Source organism: Schistocerca gregaria, chromosome 2 (assembly GCF_023897955.1).
Source record: "Schistocerca gregaria isolate iqSchGreg1 chromosome 2, iqSchGreg1.2, whole genome shotgun sequence".
Taxonomy (NCBI): Eukaryota; Metazoa; Arthropoda; class Insecta; order Orthoptera; family Acrididae; genus Schistocerca; species Schistocerca gregaria.
In genome coordinates, this window is record NC_064921.1 from 59,785,897 (window position 1) to 59,810,785 (window position 24,889).

General features: G+C 39.0%; 1 protein-coding gene across 1 annotated transcript in view; it reads right to left on the reverse strand.

Annotated features, from left to right (window-relative positions):
• LOC126336311 (MFS-type transporter SLC18B1-like) overlaps nucleotides 1–24,889 on the reverse strand; it is a 341,991-nt gene that overhangs the window by 173,687 nt on the left and 143,415 nt on the right. The window contains exon 4 of the mRNA XM_049999851.1: nucleotides 18,595–18,742. Within this exon, the coding sequence (XP_049855808.1) occupies nucleotides 18,595–18,742 (148 nt within the window). The remainder of the gene's footprint in view (nucleotides 1–18,594; nucleotides 18,743–24,889) is intronic.

The window sequence follows — 24,889 nt, forward strand, 5'->3', positions numbered from 1 at the left end:
GAAATGTCAGTGAATAGGAGGTAATGGTGACTCCATAGTTGAGGTACACAAATGGTTCAAATGGCTCTAAGCACTATGGGACTTAACATCTGAGGTCATCAGTCCCCTAGATTTAGAGCTTATTAAACCTAACTAATCTAAGGACATCACACACACAGCCATTCCTGAGGCAGGAGTCAAACCTGTGACCATAGCAGCAGCAGCAGCTCGGTTCTGGAATGAAGCACCTAGAACCGCTCAGCCACAGTGGCCGACGAGGCACTAAAACTTAAAGGGTTTTACATGATCAATGTTTACAGGCTAAAACTGGCTGGCACAGACAAGGTCATTCAGTTTGATATAACTTATTATGTTTCAGCTCAGAATATATTCTAGGATTCTGCAACATATGAACGCCAGTGAGAGAGGATTGTAGTTTTGTGAGTCACTTATAATACCCTTCTTGTAGGTGGGTGTGATCTGTGCCTTTTTCCAACCACTGGCCACAGTTTTTTGTTCAACAGATCTATGGTAGATTCTTGTTAAAATAGGAGCTAAAACACCAACAAATTCTATACAGAATACAACAGGGATTCCATCAAGCCTTAAGCCTTTTCAGCTCCAATGACACTAGTATCTACATCACAATCCTTGTAGCGGTGCAAGAAGTAAACTGCGGAAGTACTTCAGTATCTTCCTTAGCAAAGTAGTGCTTAAAAACAGAATTCAGTATTTCTGCTTTTGCTTTGCTACCATCAACAACAACCTGTGTCTCATTCATTACTGTATGGGCACTAACTATGTCGTCGCTATATTTTTACACAGGATCAGAATTTTTTAATTTTGTGAGGGATGAAGGGTCCCTGCCATTACATACTAGGTATATATCTATCCAGCTCTCACTCTCTGTTGTTTTGAAACTTGAGTCACAGTCTTCTGCACACACTTGTCCAGAGGTAAATGTTCTCAATTCTTCTTTGAGATATGACATGATTGCCTCTTTATCAGGATTACTGAATATGTAAGTCTTACTGCTTCTTTCAGCTGCCATTTGTAATTTTGTTTTTCGTAATTGATGGCTGCTTCACCCCGCCAGGTTAGCCGAGAGTGGTAATGCGCTGCTTCCTGGACTCGGGTAGGCGCACCGGTCCCGGATTGAATCCGCCCGGCGGATTAACGACGAAAGGCCAGTGTGCCAACCAGTCTCGATGTGGTTTTTGGTGGTTTTCCACATCCCACTAGGTAAATACCAGGCTGATCTCCATGTCCCACCTCACTTACACGGCTCACAGACATCTGCACACATCAGCACTATTTCATGGATTATACTAGTTGCATACAGTTGGGGTACACTAATTCAGACCTGGTGGTGGGGGTGGGGGTCAGGGGATTACGAGGGGTGGTAGGAAGGGAGGGCATCAGGTCACCCCTTAAACTAAGCTTGCCAAATCCGATTAACCCTGCCGACCCTGTGTAACCGCAGGAATAAGGTACAAGCAAAAGAAGACCTGATAGCTGCTTCATGATTCATTCAATTTCTATATGTTAATCGTCAAAGAAGGTAAGTCTGTGTTTCCATTATGAGTGAGTTCCCAAATTATTATCTGTTCTAGAGAGTTTTCAAAGAAAATGTTCTGCAGGATACCTTGTCACACCCACCACTTACAATACTGTAATTTTCCATATTGATTGTTAGATGACGCAAGTCTCCTCCAGTGATGACAGTATGATTGGGGAACATTTGTACTAGTGAACTGATATTTTCTTTAAGTCTTCCAGTTATCAGAGTACGAGTGTGGTGATCAATAGAAACATACAATATGTGTCAAGATGGCGCCGATAGAAGTGTGTTGTAACACATCTCAGTCCTCAAAAAAGATTAAATGAAATAGTTCATCATGTAGGGAATGTTCGAAATGCGTCGCGAAAGGCATCTTTTGTGTGAAGTGTAACTACTGGTATCACGAAAAATGTGCGAAAGTGAATTTAAAACTCATAACAGACGAGTTTCCATGGTTGTGTCCACATTGTTTGCGTATTGAGACGGCTGAACTCTTAAGTACCGTGAACTCAAAAGAAGAAATTATTAAATTGCTTCAAAGTGACATTGAAGCACTGAAAGCAGAAATTTTAGCATTGAAACAAGAAAATTCTGAACTGGTTATAGAAAGAAAATCCTGCGTGTGTAGAAATCAGCCCATTACTGAACAAAGTGGCAAACATCCGCATAGGTGTAATACGGCGAATAATACCACAGAGAACTCTGTCAGTGAAACAAGTGATAAGTATAAATGGAAAACAGTTTCATATAATAAGGACACACGTAAAAGTGCAACGAACAAAGAAGATGACAAAAACGATTTTCTGTTAATAGGTGATTCTATATTAAAAAATGTTATTGTGCCAGACTGCAAAGTCTATGTATGACCTGGAATCCGATCGAATCAACTCAACAAACATTTTAAGAATGTATTGTCCATGAAAAGAAACACGGGCGAAACTGGTAACAAAACTTTAAGTACCGACGATTACAGAGGTGTCTTAATCCACATGGGCACAAACTCCATCCGCAGTAATAGTGAGGAAGAAATCGTGAATGAAACACGGAATCTGATTAGGTCGGCGAAAACTGTATACCCAACATACAGGATGGTAATTAGTGGAATTATTCATCGAAGATCGGTAAGTGATACTTACATCAACAGGATAAATACCGGCAATAGGGAACAGTGCAACAGACTCGGTGCAGTATTCATTGACCCAAACAAATTCTTAAAGTGCAAGTGTCTGGAAAAAGACGGCCTGCACTTGAATAGATTAGACTCTGTGAACCTTAGTAAAATGTTCATAGACGTGTGTAAAGTCCTAAGAAAGAAGTGAAACTAATTCATTCTGATAGTGCTGACAAAGAAAAAATTCAAACTGAAAATAAAAAGTTTAAGTACCAAACAAAAGATGCATGTAAAATAACTAAAAGCAAAAATGATCTATTGATGCACTGGAATATAAATGGCTTAGGGGCAGAATTACCAAATCGTAAATTCTCAAAAATCAATGAACTAAAAATTCTGCTTTCAGAATCCGTAAATATTAAAATTATCTGACTAAACGAACACTGGTTAACAGAAAATAGTATAAAAGTACTAAATAGCATTAATAATCTTAAGGTAGCTGCTAGCTTTTGCAGAATAAGCAAATCTCGTGGAGGATCCTGCAATCTTGTCAATTTTTCCGTAAGTTATACAGTAAGAGAGAGTTTTCATTATTTAAATGAAGAGAGCGTGTTTGAAAGTTGCTCTGTAGAACTAAGTGATCTGACTACACTGGTTATAGCAATCTATAGAATTCCTGGATGTGCGGTAACAAAAGTGTTTTTAGCCAAATTTGAATGCCTCCTGGAAAAACTCCAGAAAGAAAGTAAGAAAAAAGTTGTTATAGCAGCAGACATCAACTTAAATGTCTTAGTTGAAAGCAATGATTCCACAAAATTTCGTGACTTAATTCAGAAATCTGGTTTCAAGCTAAATTTTTCTGAAGGCACTAGGGAAAACAGCAGATCAGTGACCTGCATTGATAATATTATTACTAACTACAAATTTGACAGTGGAAATAAGAACAAATACTGCTTAGACTTGGGTATTTCAGATCACTCAGCTCTGTTTATTGAGCTCCTAAAGGAAAAAAACCTAAAGCCTCCAGAAGTGTGTATAAAAAGGGATCTCAGTAAAAGTAAAATGGATTTATTCCGCAGTAAACAAGATACGTTCCACATCATTACGAAATGTCGTATTCATGATCTATGGAACAAGCATTAATCTAATCTAATCTAATCTATAATAAGCTGGCCTGTAGACTACAATAGTTCAAGCTCAGTAAACTATGACAAATTCTTAAATTGTTTCTTAGAGGTATTTAATGAATCATTTCCTCATAGATATAAGCAAAAGAAAGTTAATGGTAAACTCAAATGGATTACAACAGGAATAAAAATCTCTAGTGCCAGAAAGAGAGAGCTCCACAATGAGTTAAAATCAAACAGAAATCCAGATTTTGTTATTTATTTCAAACAGTATAAAGCTGTATTTAGGAAAGTTGTAGTGACAGCTAAAAAAATGGCAAATAGTAAATTCATACAAGAACACAGAAATAAGACAAAAGCAGTGTGGTCAGTTGTTTAGTCCGAACTAGGTGCCAAAGCAAAAATACATGAGACTTTGAAAATTAGACATGAAAATGAAATTATAGTAAACCCTGTTCAGATGTCAAGTTGTTTCAATGAATTCTTCCTAAATGTAGTAGGATCGGATGTGGATACGACTTTCTATCAGGGCAACACAAATTTGGAAAATAGCCAGAACACATCTTTTAAACAATTTGAAAAAAATCACCCAAAGGGATGTGGAAAAGGAAATATTGTCTCTAAAAAACAAAACCTCAGATGGGTGGGATGAAATAACAACATCTGTAATCAAGTATGTGTACAATATTATTTCCCAACCACTGTCAACTATTATAAATCAATCTTTTGAACAGGGATGCTTTCCAGAGGTATTGAAATATGGTGAGATCAAACCTCGATTCAAGAAAGGATCAACCAAAGACATGGGGAATTACTGCCCTATCTCTCTCTTGCCGGTCTTCTCTAAAGTGTTTGAAAAGATTGCAGAAAAAAAAAAAAAAAAAAAAAAAAATTAATAACTTTCTTACTGTAAATGAAATAATTTTTAAAAACCAGTTTGGATTCCAACAGGGTAAAAGCACTGTGAATGCTATAAATGAGTTTATCCAAAAAATATGCTCCATGTTAGATAAAGGTAAGAAGGTCACAGGTATATTCTGTGATCTGACTAAAGCTTTTGATTCAGTAAACCATGCAATACTCCTCCACAAATTACAGATGTATGGAATCAGAGACACTGCTTTAAAATGGTTTAGCTCTTACCTGTCAGGTAGCAAACAAAGAGTAATTTTAACTTCAAATGGAACCAATTATTCATCAGACTGGAAAACAGTCCCACAAGGTTCGATATTGGGTCCCTATATGTTTCTTTTCTACGAAAATGACCTACCACTTGCTATTGATGTTTATTCAGTCTTATTTGCTGATGATACGTCAGTTCTAATTGAAAATGAGGTATCTGAAAATATTCCATAAAAAGCCAAAAATACTTTAGCAAAACTTGAATCTTGGTTCTATCAAAATGGACTAAAACTAAATGTAACTAAAACCAAAATGATGCAATTTGAAGCTAAATCAGTAGAAAGGAGTGAAATAAAGATAACTTGCAATGATCAGGATATCACAGAAGTAAACCACGTGAAGTTCTTAGACCTAAATCTAGAAAAAAATTTAAATTGGAAGATACACATAGATTACTTAGCAAATAAACTGAACAACTTAGCATTTGCAATATGTATTTTGTCAGGTGCCACAAACATGGATACCAGAAAGATAGTTTATCACTGTTACTTTGAGTCAGTTATTCGTTATGGCATAATCTTCTGGGGAAAATCAGCAAATGTCACTAGGCTCCTAGTATTACAAAAGAAAGTAATTAGAAACGTGTGTTGCAAAAAAAAACAGGAATCCTGTCGACCACTGTTAAAAAATTTAAAAATACTATCTATCCCCTCACTTTACATATATGAGATGGTGGTGTTCCTATATAGAAATCAACATACACTAGACATTTTCCGTTTTGACCCCAACTACAGCACTCGCCACAGAGATAACTTCAAACTTCCAACACATCGTTTAAAAGTATGCCCAAATGCCAGAGTATACGGGGTTAAAAATTTTCAATAAAATAAAAGGCAGTAATATATTTAAAATGGAAATGGGTTCACTGAAAAGATTGCTCTTTACTCTTCTGGTGGAAAAGTGTTATTATTCTGTCGATGAATTGATTGAGGACAGCTTCACAATCTGAACACAGGGATTGTATTACACTTATTATTTTATGTACATGTAACTTAGAAATGTAAAATATAATGTAAACTTTTGTATTTCTCTTAAAAAAGTGAAAAAAGTTTCTTTTGTAAACCTTGACATGTTTCCTATACATCAAATCAAATGATTTGAAAATTGTATGTAATGAGATGAATAAATCACATATCACAAGTTTATGCTCACCCTCAATACTTAATTTTGTCCAAACAATTTCACATGCATCTTCCATTTATATCTCAGTGGACTTTAGTTTCTTGTCTTCTACAATAAAGTCACCATCCATTTCCTGTCTGTTTATCCTTTTGATACACACTTTACTACAAAATCTTCACTGCTGTCTCTTTCAGGTTTTAGCCACCTTTCTGTGCCTAGTATTACTTACGCTCCACTGCTTTCCATAACTGCTTTAAACTCTGGGAGTTTGTTGCAAATGCTGCAGCATTTGATCATCAAGATTCTGGTATTGGACCACATGGAAGATTAATGCCCACTGGAGCAAATGGATCTCGATGGCTGGTAGAGAGCAGTGTGGCCGCAGTGCTGCACTTGTTACTGAGTGCACTACCATCTTACTCTGCAAATACACAAACAAATAGTGCCCCCACAGCCAGCATAAATACCGCTGCACCTCAACTGTTCAGTCAGTCATGTACTTTGCTTGATAGCATTTGTTGCTATCTCCACCATACTACTGACTTCACTTTGATGTTAGTTTTCTCTCCAGTCTCACTTTGAATTGTGGCTCATAAATGATCTATTAACAGTGTTGTGTCGAAAGTTTGTTGCATTTTCTTGTAGCCTAAATTGTTATTGTCTTGCTATTATCGTGTCAGGCCCACTGTTCATCTGCCCTGTTGCTTGACTCTGGTGGGTTTGAATCTTGACTTCAGGCAGTCTTCCCACATTGCTTCATCATCATTTCTCTCTCTCTCTCTCTCTCTCTCTCTCTCTCTCTCGACAGGTGTACTGATATCCAGCTATTCATGGATATAGCAACTGGAATGCATCAGTAGCAGATACAGATGGACTTGTTACAAGTCGCTTCAGCTCTTGGTGGGCAAACACCGTGTGCAGGAGGCTGCTGCGCCACAGGGACCAGCAGCCCTGGAACTTGACACCATATTCTGGCCTCTGTCCTTTTCTCCTTTCAATGATGCTACGGAGGACTGGAACACATATTTGCATCACCTAAAGCAACATTTCATGGTGTTTCAAGTCATGGATGATTCACTGCAGTGGTCACTCTTTCTGTCTTGGACATTGCCAGACATTTTTTCTTCTCCGAAAATTGGCACCTCTGTCTGACTACATTGCTCTCTCGTTTCAGGAGACGTACACTCTGCTGACTAATTATTAATCCCAGTGGTACCATGTTGTTGCCTCCACGCTAGAATTTCATCAATACCGTAAACAGCCGGGGCAGTCATACTAATTGTTGGTCATGAACTTACAAGGACTTAGTCGAAAATGTGATTTTATTTGCACTAATCAAGGTTGTAAGGCTTCCCACACTGATTCCTTGATTTGTGATGTAGGGGCTCAACTGACACCTGACCCAGAGGTTCGCACGGCAGCACTGAAACTGGATTATCCATCATTAGAGGACATCTTGCACATCCCTCATTCATTCGAAATTGTGCAGTCAGCTAGCAAATGACTCACTGCAAGATCACAAGTGGTGGCAGTTCACACACCACCTCATGTGCCATCCCAGGATTGTAAATTTAGGATGACAACCAGGTTGTAACAACATCATGATTCCTCTTTGCCCTATGTCTCTATCACTTCTGAGCCTTCAGTCACCCCTCAATGACAGCTATGGAGGCCGCTCCCTTTATGCCCAGACTGTTTTTCTTCTCCCTCCAAAGCAGACTGTCTAGATTGTTGGAGTTCCTGTACATGCTGTGGCAAGATGGGGCACCTCTGCTCAGTATGCCACAGTCGCTTAACCCAACCCCTCCCGACACCACAACCACACTAGGACACAGTATATGTATGGCAGACAGTTGTCTGTCTTCCAGTGTGACCCTTTCATGCAGAAATTATTTCTCATGCTTCTTATGTCTCACCTGGACGTCTGCTTTCAGTTGAACACTGCAGACATTGTCCATTTGATCAATCGGGTGACATGTCTGAATGAGTTCACCTATATTTGCAACACCCTCGCCCAATATGGTGGCCTATTGTGACACTGTGATTCCTCTTCACAGGCAGTTCTCAACTGCAACAGCTTACAAATATGTTACCTGCCTTTGGATATTCTTTGTCATCAACCATCTGTTGGCTACCAACATTTTTGACCTTGAAGCCTTCAAGGCATTTGAGTTTTCTATCTCATACAAAGTCAGGGGATGTTTTCACGGTGGTCCTTTTTCGGAAACTGAACGACCTCTGCATGATGTTTTCATCTCTCTTTCAACTGCATTTGGTGTGTGCTTCAGACTTTCAGGTGCACATCACCCTTTGGCTGGATGCCACACCATGTTTTTAAGATGCCACATTGGTTCCAGCGGCCTTGTGGGCTGACATGAAGCAGGAACTCTGTTGTCAAACGTGTCAAATCTAGTGCATGTGCCATGCCCCTAGTAATAACCTGGAAGATGGCTGGGTCTCCTGGGAATTTCGAGATGACCATCAATGCTCACTCACAGGTAAAAATCTATTCTATTCCCTAGCAAGGAGATCTCCTCACTAAACTTGTTGGGGTTGTACAGTGACTTCCCTCTGGCATTTCCTCAGTCCCTTCAACATTCCAGCAATTTCTGGCACAGTTGATACAGAATATTCTGGCTTGTTCAATTACCTGAATGATATTATTGCCTTATTGCCACAGGATCTTCCCACCAGGAGCATTAGGAAAAACTCTGCACCCTGTTCATGACCCTGAGGGACACAGACCAGTGTTGTCATTTGGAGAAGCACAGATTTTTTTCTGCCAGGAGGGGAGTACTTGGGGCACTGGCTCTCCAAAGAGGGAATCTGGCCTACCAATGAGAACGCTGCTGCCATCACTTCTTTATCTCACCCGACCAACTTACCAGAATTATAAGTGTTTCTGGGAAAGCTCAACTATTATAGTACATTCTTACTCCAGGTGGCCCACATTACACAACCTCTCAGTCAACTGCAGAAAAAGGGGGTCCCTTACACCTGGACCGTGCCTGCAACGAGGCTTCTGTCAAATTGAAATCTATGCTGACATCCACACCCTGCGTCACACCCTTTTTTCCTGACTGCCCATTGGTTGTCACCACCAATTCATCTACCTATGTTACTGGAGCAATCTTGGCACACAGGAACAGTGACAGTTCCAAACAGCCTGTTGCATATGCCTCCAAGACCCTGACCCTGTCGCAGCACAACTATTCACAGATCAAAAAGGAGGCCTTGGTAACAGTGTTCGCAGTCAAGAAATTTCATGCCTACTTCTTTGAGACACAGTTCTCTCTAATTGCAGATCTCTAATTATGGATCACAAGACATTGGTGGTGCTATTCAGGCCACATTCCAGTCTTCCAGAAGAGACAACACAGTGTCTCCAGCACTGGGTGTTGTTCCTCAGTGGCTACAACTACACTATCCAGCACAAGCCAACAGCCCAGCTTTCCAATGCTGATGCATTGTCCCATTTACTGGCTGAAACAGACCCACATTTTGACCAAAGGGAGGTCCTCTACTTCCAAATCTATGTCAACATACTTTGGATGGTTTCCCCTTACAACCATGTTTGTTGCAGCTGAAACATGCCATGACACCACCCTACGACAGGTCCTTCACTATTTAATCCATAGCTGGCCCTATGATCTCAATCACTGTTTGACAATAGAGTTCTATCCTCGGAAACAGCTGTATTATTGTCTCTCGGTTGCAGATGGTATCATCCTTTCAGATACTGACACAAATGCACATCAAGTGGTTGTTCTGAAGGAACCATTGGGTATTGAGTTTGCTCCACCAGGGTCACTAGGGCATATTCTGCATGAAGATGCTGGCTTGCTGCCATGTGTACTGGCCCCGAGATCAATGGTGACATTGAAAATATGGTCTGTAGCTGTGCAGCGTGCACCTGCCACCAGCCACCAGCCGCCCCCCCCCCCCCCCCCCCCCGCCCCACCCTTCAATCCTTTGTCCCTGGTCTACTCCTTGCCTCCCTTGGAACCGCTTCCATCTTTATTTCGCAGGCCCATTATTGGTTTCTACATGATGGCTCACTGTGGGTGCTTATTTGAAGTACCCTTAAGTCACATGCATGGCATTCACCACGGTCGACACCACCATTACTGTCATACCCAAGTTTTGGCCACCAAAGAATTGTCTCTGACGCTGGTCTCTGACAATGGCCCACAATTTGTGGCCTCTGCTTTTGAGCACTTATGTGCAGTCAATGACATCAAACTCATCTGTGGCCCTCTGTACCACACTTCAATGGTGATGTTGAGTGTCTGATCTGGACTTTTAAGCACCAGATGAAGAAGGCTATTGAATCCTTCACCACTATATCAGCCCTTACCTTATTTTTCAGCACATATTACACCACACCAATTATCAATCATAGCCCTGCAGAGCTCCTCCATGGTCGCCATCCTTGGACCTTATTTCATCTGTCGACACCATCGCCATCAAAACCTCGCTCGCATCCCTCCGGACGTTGCACCCCTTGCATGGCAGTGCGGGCATGCTCCTATGGGAATGCTGAGGCTTGGACACCAGCAACGGTAGCATCCATCCACAGGCAATGAGTTATGTCAATCCAAACACAGAAGGAGATCAAGTGGCATCACCACAACAAGCATAGGCCTCAGACACAAGTATCTCCCCCCCCTGCCCCACATCCCCTTCTTCTACCACCTTCTGGTGCCAATGTAATACTATGGCCAGAGCCCCGGCCAGCTACTGCTGACATCCCATTGTTGCCTTGTCCCTCCCCTCTGGCTCCCTGCAGCTCTTTGGTTCCCCCTGGAATGCCCATCTCCAGCAATATTCCAATGGACACTGCCAAATGCACTTCCTCACCACAGCTTACAGTTGATTGACTGTACCTTTGCCCCTACCTTTGTTTCACATTCCATGACACTGTCCAGGGAATTTCCACCCATATGCACCAGTTTCAGGTGGGAGGGATCTGGCATCAGGCCACACTGACATTGAATGCTGCTGGAACAAATGGATCTTGATGACCAATAGAGGGGAGTGTCACCACAGTGATGCTCTTGCCTAGTGGGTGTGGCACCATCTCACCATATGAATACACTGGCCAATAGTATCCCTTCTGGTCGGCAAATACTGCTGTGCCTCGACCACTCAGTCAGTTGTGTACTTCACTTGATAGCATTCGTTGCTGTTTCCATTGTACTACTGACTACTTGCAAATGACTTCGCTTTGATATTGGTTTTCTCCCTGGTCTTAATTTGGATTGTGGCCCATATATGATCTGTTAACAGTGTTGTGTCAAAAGTTCATCCATTTTGTTGTAGCCTAGATTAATATTGTCTTGCTCTTGTTGTGTCCGGTCCACCATTCAACTGCCCTGTGCACTCTGGCACAGGTAAGAGTCCCAACCACAGGCAGTCTTCCCACCTTGCATCATCATTGTTTCTCACCTGTTCTCAGATGTGTTCAACAGTATCCAGCAACTCAGAGATATAGCAAGGATTTTAACCACTTCACATGGGGCACCTGTTTCTATGGATCTTATCCCAATATTTAGGAGTCTCCTACTGCTATTGTTATCTGGAATGAATGGAAAGTCACCTACATTCCTTTGGACATAAAAGCATGAGACACATGGTTGATGGCATATGAAAGTTTGGGTCTGGCGACGAGTCATGATTAGATAGCCTAATGGCAAGGTGATCACTTGCAATAAACAGGAAATTTGGGTTCGAGTGCTGATCTGGCACAAATTTTCATTGTCATCACCACATTTTACAGCTGATGGTTGTCCACATTCACAACTGTGAATATGTTTGCATGTATCAAAGTTATGGTTCAAGCCTCCCATTCACCTCAGAACCCAAGAGTCACTGTCCATTCTGGAGACAATGCCACAGACTGTGAGCATCACTGAAACACTGTAAACAAAAACTGCAAATCACTGGAACTATCAATGTATGATCTCAGAGCCCATAGAACAGACATCATTACTTCCTATGTATGTCATAATCTGCAGCTTGTAACACATTGTTACATCAATGACAGCCATAAAAGCAGTCTCAAGGCACACATACATAGTGGACAATTTGATCCTTCCTATCACTTTCTACCACTTCCTTATGGGGTACCATTATTCACTATATGTTTGAAGTCCTGATAATTAAAAGAGCCCTAGTCTTTTGCGTGTCAGTTTCAGCACTTTAAAGTTAATGGTTATGGGGATGGGTGTATTTCACTATGTCTCTTTGATTCCTGATCCCACTGTACAGGGCTTCTAGACTTACCACTGACATGATGCTCACAATCAAGTGAACAAGTGATGATACATCCTGTACAGTATCCATTGAAAAGGACAGTACTTGAGGTACCTTGAGAATCTCTGATAAAAGACTCTTGGAATTTCATCCAACACACCCATTCCATACAGTTTTCTACTACTCGACAGCAACCACACTGATCTCTAGTTGCTCATCATAAGCAGCTGAACTGATTTCCTGCTGCTTATGAAGAGCAACTAATTTGTACCATTCCTGAGAACAATATTAACATTATAGCTGTATTTTGACTGATGCGGTATTTATCTGAACACTACAAATCAACCTTAAATTATCCTCACTGATATTATTTTAATTTCAGTGTTTATCACATTACAATGACTGAAAGTTCTGTTTAAGATCTGAAGCTACAATGCCCAAGTGCAAACACTAAGAGAAAGACCTGGGATAAAACTTACTGGTTGCATGACACTAACTTTGTATCTCAATCTCTTGTTAAGGTTATGCTCAATAACATATTATGTAGCAGTATTGTAAACAGCAGTTGACACTGTAGTTGAAATAGGAAACTAAATGCAATAGGGAAACTAAATGCAATGTGATATGATAATTGTAATAGGCACAAAACATCATATCACAACACTGTCAGTGATAAAAGCTAAATTTTCAATGCAACTGCAAACCTTCAAACAATGACCTAGAAGAAACAGGTCAGAGCAAAAAAAGTAAAAATATTGCATTAAACACATAAATACTTACACTGCAATAAAGGGAGATGATTTTCTCAAAAGATATTGATGGCAAAGTTTACAGAATACACAACTGTGGGTCTCAATAACATACCTTTTATCATATAAATATGTAATAAAATTATGGAATAAGTGTTTTTGAATGAAGGCACTGTTGCCACAAATTTAGCTTAAAGTTAATGACATAGTATAAATTCTGAATGGCACATCACAATATGAAGAATAGCAACATGTTATAATATATGATTCCAAATTGAATCTATTGGGCATAAGCAGTCTCACACAAAGAAAAATCCAAAATTTGGCTTAAATATGAAAGTAAATGTGTGAAATGCATAGACTTTTACTTAGCTGAATTTGACACCCTCTACACTAGCATACAAAAAATAAACACTTTAGCATCAGTTTACAACACTCAAAATAATGAAAACCATAGAGAACCAACAAAGTACATCTTCCACTTGGGGTGGCTAACATTGCAGTTTTTTAAATTCTAGAACACATTCTGAGTCTGAATTTAAAACATTTTCTAGAGACTGAACAGCTTGTGTCCATAAATCAATACAATGTTAGAAAGCACTGCTCATGTGAAATTCATCTGGCCCTTTTCTTGCACGATATACTGTAATGGAGGTCAATATGCACATTTCATATTTCTAGATTTCCAAAAAGCATTTAACATGGTACCCCACTGCAGAATGTTAATGAAGGTACGAACATACAGTATAGGTTTCTAGATATGTGAGTGGCTTAAAGACTTATTTAATAACAGAACCCTGTATTTCATTCTCAACAGCTAATGTTCATCACAGACAAGGGTCTTCTCAGGAGTATCCCAGAGAAATGTGATAGTACTGCTGTTATTCTCTATATACATAAATGATCTGGCAGACAGGGTGGGCAGCAATCTGCAGTTGTTTGCTCATGATGCCGTGCTGTATGGCAAGGTGTCGAAAGTGAGAGACTATAGGATAATGCAAGATGACTTAACAAAATTTCTAGTTGGTGTGTTGAATGGCAGCTAACTCTAAATGTAGAAAAATGTAGGTTAATGCAGATGAGTAGGAGAAACAATCCTGTAATGTTCAGATACAGCGTTAGTAGTGTCCCACTTGACACAGTCCTGCCATTTCAATATCTGTGCGTAGCATTCCAGAGTAATGTGACATGGAATAAGCATGTGAGGAGTGTGGTAGGGAAGGCAAATGGTCGACTTCAGTTTATCGGGAGAATTTTAGGAAAGTATGGTTCATCTGTGGAGGAGACTGCATATAGGACATTGCTGTGACCTATTCTTGAATACTGCTTGAGTGTTTGCAATCTGCACAAGGTCCGATTAAAGGAAGATGTTGAAGCAATTCAAATGTATGCTACTAGATTTGTTACCGCTAGGTTTGAAAAATATGCATGTGTCATGAAGACGCTTCAGAAACTCAAATGGGAATCTCTGGAGGGAAGGTAACATTCTTTTTGAGGAATACTATTAAGAAGATTTAGAGAACAGGCCTCTGAAGCTGACTGCAGAATGATTCTACTGCCACCAACATGCATTTTGTGTAAGGACCACAAACATAAAACGTACGATAGAAGAAATTAGGGACCATACGGAGGCATACAGACAGTCATTTTTCCCTTGCTCTAACTGTAAGTGGAACTGGAAAGGAAACAACTAGTAATGGTACAGGGTAACCCCGATCATGCACCTTGCAGCAGCTTGCAGAGTATGTATGTACATGTAGATGTAAATGCAGTTGTTGAATTTAATAAAGACATTTGTTTCAGTCTGCAATACAGAAATCATAGAGGCACTAACAGAACGAGGGTGATCCACAACATTTACAGGGTGTCAGCAATTATTCACCACCACTGAGAAGCCCACTGAATAATTTTTTACAGTAAAAAGTGTAAAGCAAGTAGACCCAATATTGCCAAATCTCTTTACAGCTGTGTTGGATATGGCACTGTCCAAGAGCCAACTGGAAGGAAAAATGATGAAAATTAATGGAAATCAGTTAAACAGCCTACACTTCACAGATGATACTGTGTTCCAAGCATAGAGGAACTGCTAGAGAAAGGCACAAGAAACTAATGCACCCATCAGTTATAAACATATTGTAACTTATCAAGGTTGGTTGGTTGTTTCGGGAAGGAGACCAGACAGCGTGGTCATCGGTCTCATCGGATTAGGGAAGGATGGGGAAGGAAGTCGGCCGTGCCCTTCCAGAGGAACCATCCCGGCATTTGCCTGGAGTGATTTAGGGAAATCACGGAAAACCTAAATCAGGATGGCCGGACGCGGGATTAAACCGTCGTCCTCCCGAATGCGAGTCCAGTGTCTAACCACTGCGCTACCTCGCTCGGTGTGTAACTTATCAAGGGCAGGACTAGATGTGATAGTAACCATATAATATAATAGCTCTGCTGCAATGTGTGCACAGCTTTTTATGTGGGCATGACCACCAACCACCAACCACCTGTCCACACCAAGGAATGACCACCATGAAACTGAATTGGTCACCCAGTAGCAGACACACTCCTGGGCGCAACATGTTTGATCTTAATGGCTGCTTCAGCACCTATGATATCTGTCTCTCCCACCCTGTCCCTACCCTCTTGCCATCCACCCTGCCTCCATTTCCTGTCATCACTCACAGTTGACAGTTATGTGCGTGGCAGCGTGTCCAGTATGAGCAGGGCCACATCATTCTTTATCTATTAATTTATTTTCAGTCTTTTCTCTTAATTGATAATAACAGATTACCTATGTTTTCCTCCTTAACTGGTATTTGTGTTTTCAGATGAAACTCCTTTTGCCACTTTCTCAACACTGAACTTTTTCAGTTCATCTAAAGCATAGGAAGGCAAATGCTCTACAGTTTCTACACCAAAATTCACCAACTCCAATATCCTACTTACAATACAATTATCTGGATGGTAAAATTAAATGAGTAAAAAACCCAATTAGAAATTTACATGACTGGAACAATCCATCACTAATTAATTAGAATGTACATGGTTTAAGATCCATAGCAAATGCATAATTACATTTGTGATGACTGATTTAATTTTCATTTGAGTACATGAAAAACATTTAAATCTTACACTAAAGAGCCAAAGAAACTGGTACAAGTGCTTAACATTGCATAGGGCTCCCACAAGCATGCAGAAGTGCCACAACATGACATGGTATAGACTTGACTAAAGTCTGAAGCAGTTCTTGAGGCAATTGACACGATGGATCCTGCAGGGCTGTCCATAAATCCAAAAGAGTATGAGGAGGTAATGAGCCCTTCTGAACAACACATTACAAGGCATCCCAGATATGCTTCAGAATATTCATGTTTGGTGGCCAGCGGAAGTGTTTAAATGCAAAAGAGAGTTCCTGGAGCCAATCTGTAGCAAATCTGTATGTGTGGGGTATCACATTGTTCTGCCAGAATTGCCCAAGCTCCTTGGAATGACAATGGACACGAATGGATGCAGGTCATCACACAGGATGCTTACGCATGCGTCACCTGTCAGAGTCACATCTAAACTTACCAGGGGTCCCATATCGCTCCAACTGCACATGCTCTACACCATAACAGAGCCTCCACCAACTTGAACAGTCCCTTGCTGACATGCAGGGTCCATGTATTCATGAGATTGTCTCCATACCATACAAGTTCATCTGCTAGACACAATTTGATATGACCAGGCAACATGTTACCACTCATTAACAGTCCAATGTCGGTGTTGACAGGCCCAGGCAAGGCATAAAGCATTGTGTAGAGAAGTCATCAAAGGTACATGAGTGGGCCTTCAGATCTGTAAGCTCATATCAATAATGTTTTGTTGTATGGTTTGCATGCTGACACTTGTTGATGGCCGAGTATTGAAATCTGCAGTAATTTGCAGAAGGGTTGCACTTCTGTTAAGTTGAACGATTCTCTTCACTCATAGTTGATCCCTTTCTTGCAGGATCTTTTTCCGGCTGCAGTGATGTTGGAGATTGGATGTTTTACTGGGTTCCTAACATTCATGGTACATTTGTGAAATGGTCATACAGGAAAATCTCCACTTCATCACTACCTCAGAGATGCTGTGTACCATAGCTAGTGCGCTAACTATAACACCGCATTCAAATTCACTTATATCTTGATAAACCGCCATTGTAGCAGCAGTAACTGATCTAACAACTGTGTCAGACACTTATCTTATATAGGTGTTCCCAACTGCAGCAACCTATTTGGTTGTTGATATGTCAACAAATCTCTGTATTTGAATCTACATGCCTAGACCAGTTTCTTTGCCATTTTAGTGTGCAAGAGGTGCAATAATTCTCATATGATGTACATTTTCAGGTTATACATCTTTGACTGTTCCAAAACCAAACAATTTAAAGCTGATTGCACCATCTTCTTCATGGTTATCCTATCCTGCTCCAATCTTTGAGACCAGCCAGCATAGATTTCCCTTGGTATCTGGCTTTGATTCATATGTAGTAGATGGTTCTCCATTCCTTTCTATACTGTTGTTCTTTTCTACTATTCATAGAACATGGAATACCTCATTTATCTCACACTTATTTTTATTATCTTCTGATTCATATCTTGCCAAAGGTCTTAGAAGTCTCATTTCTGTAATTGATTAACCTTAAAGTCTGACTGTGCATCAAAGTGAGCAGTATAAACGTAGTCTCTTGCACAGAAAATTTGTTTCCATATTCGTAACTGCTTTCCCTTAGTGGCAGTTATCATCTTTAAACCTGTATTATGTATTTAGGAGAATGCCTTTATGCAAGTTTAATTTTATACATGTTATAAATGTTGCTTGTCCTCCAACGCTAAATTTTGCACCACACACTGCACAGTCTACACAGTCAACACTCTCACCCCATTATTTAATGAATGCAATAATTTGTTCTTTATTTTATAAATTCATTTCCCTATCACTAGCACAGGATATATTACAATATCAGGGGTCATAATCATAGAGCTCTTTAATAAATTAATAAAATGCAACATATTACACAATTCACAGAAAAAATACTTCCACAGCAACTGAAAACTTAAGTCCAAACAAACCATATTGTTCACAGACCTACAGTTTTCAAAAAAAAAAAAAAAAAAAAAAAAAAGAGAGACGCAATATACTGCATTCAAAGTGTGGCACAGCAATGTTTTAAGAGACAACATTCTTCAAATCTGTGCTACAACTAAAATAATAAAATGAGAATTTGTCGACTAAACTGAATGAATTATTCTAAAAATAAAAAAACAAATAAAAAATAATAATATGTAAAGACTGGCATTCTAAATAATAAAACTGTAAGAGTCCCTGCAAAGCCATATCTCATGGGTGAGAAATTTAATATACGGGAGATGGTGAACGAAGGATTGTGTGAAGTTAGTATTTCACACAAATAACCTTAACATGATATGGAAAATTAAACCTCAGTTGCAAAGCAAAAACGTTATCAATATCAATTAAGTAGATATTATTTACCAAAACAGTTCCAATTGTGTCAGGAAATACTTCAACAACAAACACATAGCTGGCGGTAGCATAGGCACTTGCTCCCAGAGCTTCCATTCCACGCACCAGGAAACAGTACATCGTAAAAATTGTATATGAATCAATGCGAGCTAATAACCTGTAACAAGCATAAAAATTAAATGTACGAATTGTCACTGGATAACAGCAATTAACATTTCAATGAGATCCTTATGAATTTCATACTTCTGACTATTTTAGTTTGCTAAAAAGAATTGTATTTTTTTTTCTTTTATTTTCTGCTGGAACCCAAAAATGGCATTTCAAAAACTGTGAGCTTACAGCTGTTAGCTTTCAGGGTCATCCAGGAAGTAATTGTTATTGGGTTATAAAAAATACTAACTTTACAGGAACAGAAAATAAGTATTTGAAAGTTCAGCAACCACTTAGTAATAGGTCATTTCACTTACAATGTGGGCATTAAACAACAAATCTTTAAGATTACATAAGTCTTGGCAGCTGTTCAGCACAATTCAGCTCAGTGATATCTTCAATATGAAGTACCTAGTCACATATTCGATTACAATCAAGAGTCAATGACAGTCACTTGTTGAAACTAGTAATTCAGAAAGCTCGTGCAGTATAACTGTGATCTTGACTTACATTATAACACCATACTACTAAATACAGTCACATACTCTTATCAGCCTTTGCATCTTCATTTGATTATCAGAATGAGGTCCAGTTTCCCAAATGATGCAATATAGTGACATCACTGCCCAATGAAAAACCCATTCTTTTAATCTGAACAGTATCTCTAGAGCCTTGCAAGGTTTAAAATTTTGTATAGTCATTGATTTTTCTCTTCATATAAAGTGAATTTCAAAGAATAACCTTCAAGTCCCACTGTACGGTCAAAGGTATGAGTAGCTCACGCAAATTTACAGTCACACTCTGCATAAATTGGAAAGAAGTAGAATCTCAGATACAGAGGCAGCTGCCACATTATTCATCATGGAGGCATATCACAAATTAGGCTCCCTTCCATTGGTAAAAGTGAAGTGGCACCTGATATTATTTTATGAGTAAATAATTATAAACAACAGTGTGTTTGCTACTGAAGTAATGTACAGTCAAGTATCACAATTGAAGTGAAGATGCGCAAGTTGCAGTACTGGATAGGTCTGATCATGATGCCTTTACAAATTTTTGATTTAGAATCCAACATACAGTATGTATTATTTCACAATACTAAACATTCGAAATTTCAAATACATAGAATATAGTACAATTGTGTTAGATACAGCAGCAATCAGTCATAGAATTAAGTTGCTTTAATATGACATTTATAGTCACAATGCAGATCAGATTTTGACCTGAAATCTGATCTGCGTTGTGACTATAATTGTCATATTAAAGCAACTTAATTCTACGACTGATTGCTGCTCTATCTAACCCAATATAACCACAGTCGTGTGCACCCACCCAATGGAGGGCAACCTGATATAGTACAATGTTCACACCGAGCTTAGAATATGCCAATAACCATGGCCAGATCAATCACCTTGATGCCCCAAGCAGCCACTTGTAATTGTGGTGCATCCAGTATGGAAGTCTTACATTTGTGGTGCATCTGGTGCCCCTATTAGCTTTGAATCCCAAGAAACTGCTAGTAATTGTGATAAGTTCTTTACGGATATCTTGTGACATGTCACATACAGGAATCATACAGTTGTGGCACCTCTGGCAAACCCCCCCAGCTTGGTGCCCCAAGTGGTGGCTTGTGTCATTTGGATCTTAAATGGGGCCTGCCTGCAATTGTGGAGCACATTAAGATAAGCCACCAGCAGCATCTACATTTCATAGAGACATACAGATATTGTTAACTTTCCAAAGTGAAATTAAACAACAGTTAGGTAACAGAGTGGCACAGGGACTTTTGGAAACCATCACTTTCAGTAGTTGCACTACTCCATCGGTAATAGTGAAGAGCCCAATGGATCTTTAAGGATTTGTGGTGAAATTAAGGTGACTATAACTTTTCTGTCAATAACAGAAATACATCTAATACTAAAATCCAAAGAGTTACAATCAAAATTAGAGTGCAAAATATAGTGTTGAAAGGCAGATCTCACCGATGCATATTTACATTTGCCATTAGAGAAGGAATCACAGCAAGTGTAGGTCGTGGGTACACCCTTCAAGTTGTACTATCATAACTGACTATCATTTGGAGTATCAAGTGTACCTGCATTGTTTGAAAGATATATGGAACAACTGACATCATTGGTTCCTTATTGTATTAACTGCCTGGACAGAATAACAGTAACATACAAATCATTACAAATACATTTTCCCTTATTTACCACGTAAACTCAGACTGCTGTTTGAGCAAATGCTATTTTTTTCTGAAGAAAAGGATGTACCTGAGGCATGTGTTCATTGTATCTGGATTTGGACCAACTAAACAACATTTAGCACCAATTCATTTCCTCCCTTACACTACAATTAAACTGAAAACATTCTTAACAAAAAATATATACTCTGTCTGTCTGTCTCTTCCCAATAAAACATATTACTGACATCAGAGATATGAAGAGCTATTTCTATGGCATATGTAGAGTATAACATCTGGAGTTCCACATTGCCCAGAGGTGCAGTACACAAGACATGTCACAGCATTCCTTCTTGTTCCCCAGGCTTGTGCAAACTGAAAGGTGTCAAGTTCAAATGGACATCAGGTGTCCAGAGGGAAAGAGCACATCACTGGCCTCACTGCTGTGCAACATGACAAAATTGAACTTAATACCTCATAATAAATGAATGATTTTGATTACAAAGTAACTACACACAATCACCGACTTCAAGATTTCAGTAGGGTGTCTAGGAACCATGCACTGCATCCAGAGATTCGACGTATCAGCTGCATACCCAGAAACCTTCCTCCAACTCACCCAAGCGGGCACAGCTCCGCTCCACACTTATCAGCAATGGCTGATACTGGACAGTAACATGTAAATTGTTGAACAGTGTAAATGTAATCTACTCTATGGACAATGTATCAGGCGAATATGTGTCATGGGGTAATAACGGTAATTGTCATTTCTCAACAAACACTGTCAGATGTTGGTCTGTTGACATATAGCACACCAATTTGTTAGCAGTACTTCATGCTTTTGGACCTGCCCTTTGCAATGATAACTATACAGCTTACTCTCATTACACATTCAATGATATTGCATGTTGTTTTCCATGGAAACATGAACTGCCAAACTTGGTGTCCATCTGTTCCATTCGATAGTACACACTTCTGAAATGCAATCACCACAGTAGTGCCTCATGTGTAGATGACCATCACTTTAGGACATGTTGAAGGGGACTTAACAGAAAAACTCATTTGTAGACTGTCAATGCACCGCCTGAAACTGATGCTGCCTCTATGTGGCCACAACTGTTCACCACAGTGTTCCATATATCCTCCAAGTCTGGATTTGTTTGAGAGGTTCCTCATCAGCACTATGTTTTACATAAATACCAGTGCAAATAAGGCACTCAGGTTCATTTTCATATATGTTCTAACATACAGTTTCTATTCACAACAGATAACCGGAGGGAGATTGAATGGGTGTGAAATTAGATTTCATATAATTGCAATCCACAAGCCACACCAAAGAATGTACAATATTCTCTACTGTCACTTATGGGAAAGTACAGAAGAACAATTACTTTTCGAGCAAAGAAATCTGTTACTGGCTACTTCACATATGACATGCTGTCGAAACCATAAAATACATAACAGCAGACAATTTTGTACAATCAAACATAAATTATGCAGTTTAAGGTGAGCATCATAATACAATAACTGCATATATTATAGTTTTATACTGCAAATTCAATAGCTAACTGTACAGCTATTTGTGTTCACACACTTCTATGCTTATAAATTACTGACTCAAAGTATTCACAGAAGAACGGAACTGCATTGTAAGCCACCCCAAGAAGAGGGCGTACTTTGTTGGTGTGCCACAATTGTACTGAATTTTTCTATGTTTGAAACCACCTAGCCAAATAGGTATGATTTGAAATTATATATTCTAATATTTCACAGCTCATGTTTTATTCACATAATCTCTCACTCACGTGCAAAAGAGTGTAGTGATGTATTACCTATTTTTGAAAGTTTATAAGTACTGCAAAAATTTCATAGTATGTTTTCAACTGTAAAATTAATTTGCAGTTTTTAGACATGGCAAGAATCCTTGTTCAGAAACAATAATTCCTTATTTCTGTTGTCTATATATGTGAAAAATTTGTACCTTTTGTGCATTTTTGAATGTTTGTATTTGTGATTTATACAATTTTAGCATTAATATATCTGTTAGAAAAGTTCATCCCAATTTTCAGCATATATTTATGAAAATAAAGATATTTTTTGAAAATTTTTGGACGTTATAAGTGTTGTGCATAACATATTTTTAGAGTAAATGGACATTCATGATTTACAATTACCGTAGAACATATTATAATTAACGCATTGTGCTTTATTTAGTTTTTTCTTTCAAAATGAGTATATATAGTTTGCATTTATCATAAATTAACTCTGTTTCTGTCAGTGATCATAATGTCAAAACAGTTTCACAAAATGAGCAACTTTTAACACAGGCTTTTCGATCGGCTGTCACTTTTTGTGTGTTAATAGCTTCATTTCTTTAAGGGAACTAGTAATACTCATTGCATATCAGATCCAGAAATAAAAAGCAAATTACCATGCTTAGTTTATAAACTCGTTTACTGTTCAATAAAACATAGCACCAGCCACAACACAACCCTACTGTGAATTCTGTTCTCAAACATTCATAAGCTATTGGATATCACCCTCAGTACTGTCAAAAGAATAAGAGCTGCTGTGAATGGCTGTGTGTTGAGGGCTATGAAGAGTCTAGTATCAGAGATAAGAGAGATACCTCAAGTATTATTCTTTCCTGTAGATCTTGTCTCTTCAAGAAGAAGTACAAGATCTATCACAACTCGTCTACTTACCGTGAGTGTTGTGTAAGAGGTAGACCTAAGGTCTGGGGAGTCTGCGACCAGGAGAATACATGGTGTTGAAAATGAGCCACTGAGACTGAGTTCACCTATTGGGAAACTTAGTTTCCCATGTCAAGGACAGGAAAATCCAAAAGTGTGGGGATCTATCAGCAGTTCAAATATAAGGTAAGTACTGGAAACAGCAGCATGGAATGAGAAGTGACATCAGGTTTAATCAGTGTGTGTGCGCCATGGAGCCTCATTCATCATGTTGAAGAGGCTACTCTGATAGCCATTGAGGGAACAGTGAACAACCAACTGTAGATTGTGTTGCACATTCCTCTATCTGGGCTCCAAGTTGTACTTGGATCATTCCAGAAAATTGCAGAGAAAACTGAGATCAGCCTTGCTCACAGAGTTGCAATATGTCCCACATTCTGCAGCATTGCACCCAGAGCAGATCATGACCAAATGATCCTGACAAGGGAATGGTCCGACTGACATATTGAAACTTACCATGAAATTTTTCATTCAGGTAGACCACACAAAAAGAAATAGGAAGTCAAAATTTTAAATGCTGAAGTGGATTACAAGTATTTTTTTTTAAGAAATGTTAAAGTTAATCATTTTTGCTGCATGGAGAACTGCTTATCAAAGTGGTCTGCGCAGCCCTTCCTGTCTAGTGCGTGAATTGGTAAAATAAGCATATGTAGCCATGACAAAGGGATGCAGTGCCATGAAGCATGAAGTCCAAAGTCACACACATGAATTTTAAGGATTTAAACCCTAAAACCATACAAAAAAATCCTCCTGTTATCAGTTTTTTTTTTTTTTTTTTTTTTTTTTTTTTAATAACTTGCAGTTCATTTTGACGAGAAAAGTGCTGCACATGTAATTGTTACGCAAGTGACTAGCAGAGGAAAGAAAATCATGGCAGTGTACAGGTGTTACATCATAGATTACTTATATCAGTCAGGACTTTAATTTGTTGACATTATATATTTTACAACAGTTGTGCTAGACCATTCCTAGGATAATTTTTCAATAATGTATATTCTGCTAACAATGAAACAGTTCCTTCCTTATTCCCTGCAGTCATCACAAAAATGTGAAGTGCCTAATGTATTTCAAAAACAAACATTTCCCTTACACCAAGCACATCTGATAAAAGAAGAAATGCATTCAGGTACTTCACAGTAATTTCTAATTTTATTTATACTGAACTAGAATGGAGCACAAATGATTGCGGCCATTTTTCTGCATATTTTGCTGTGTTCTA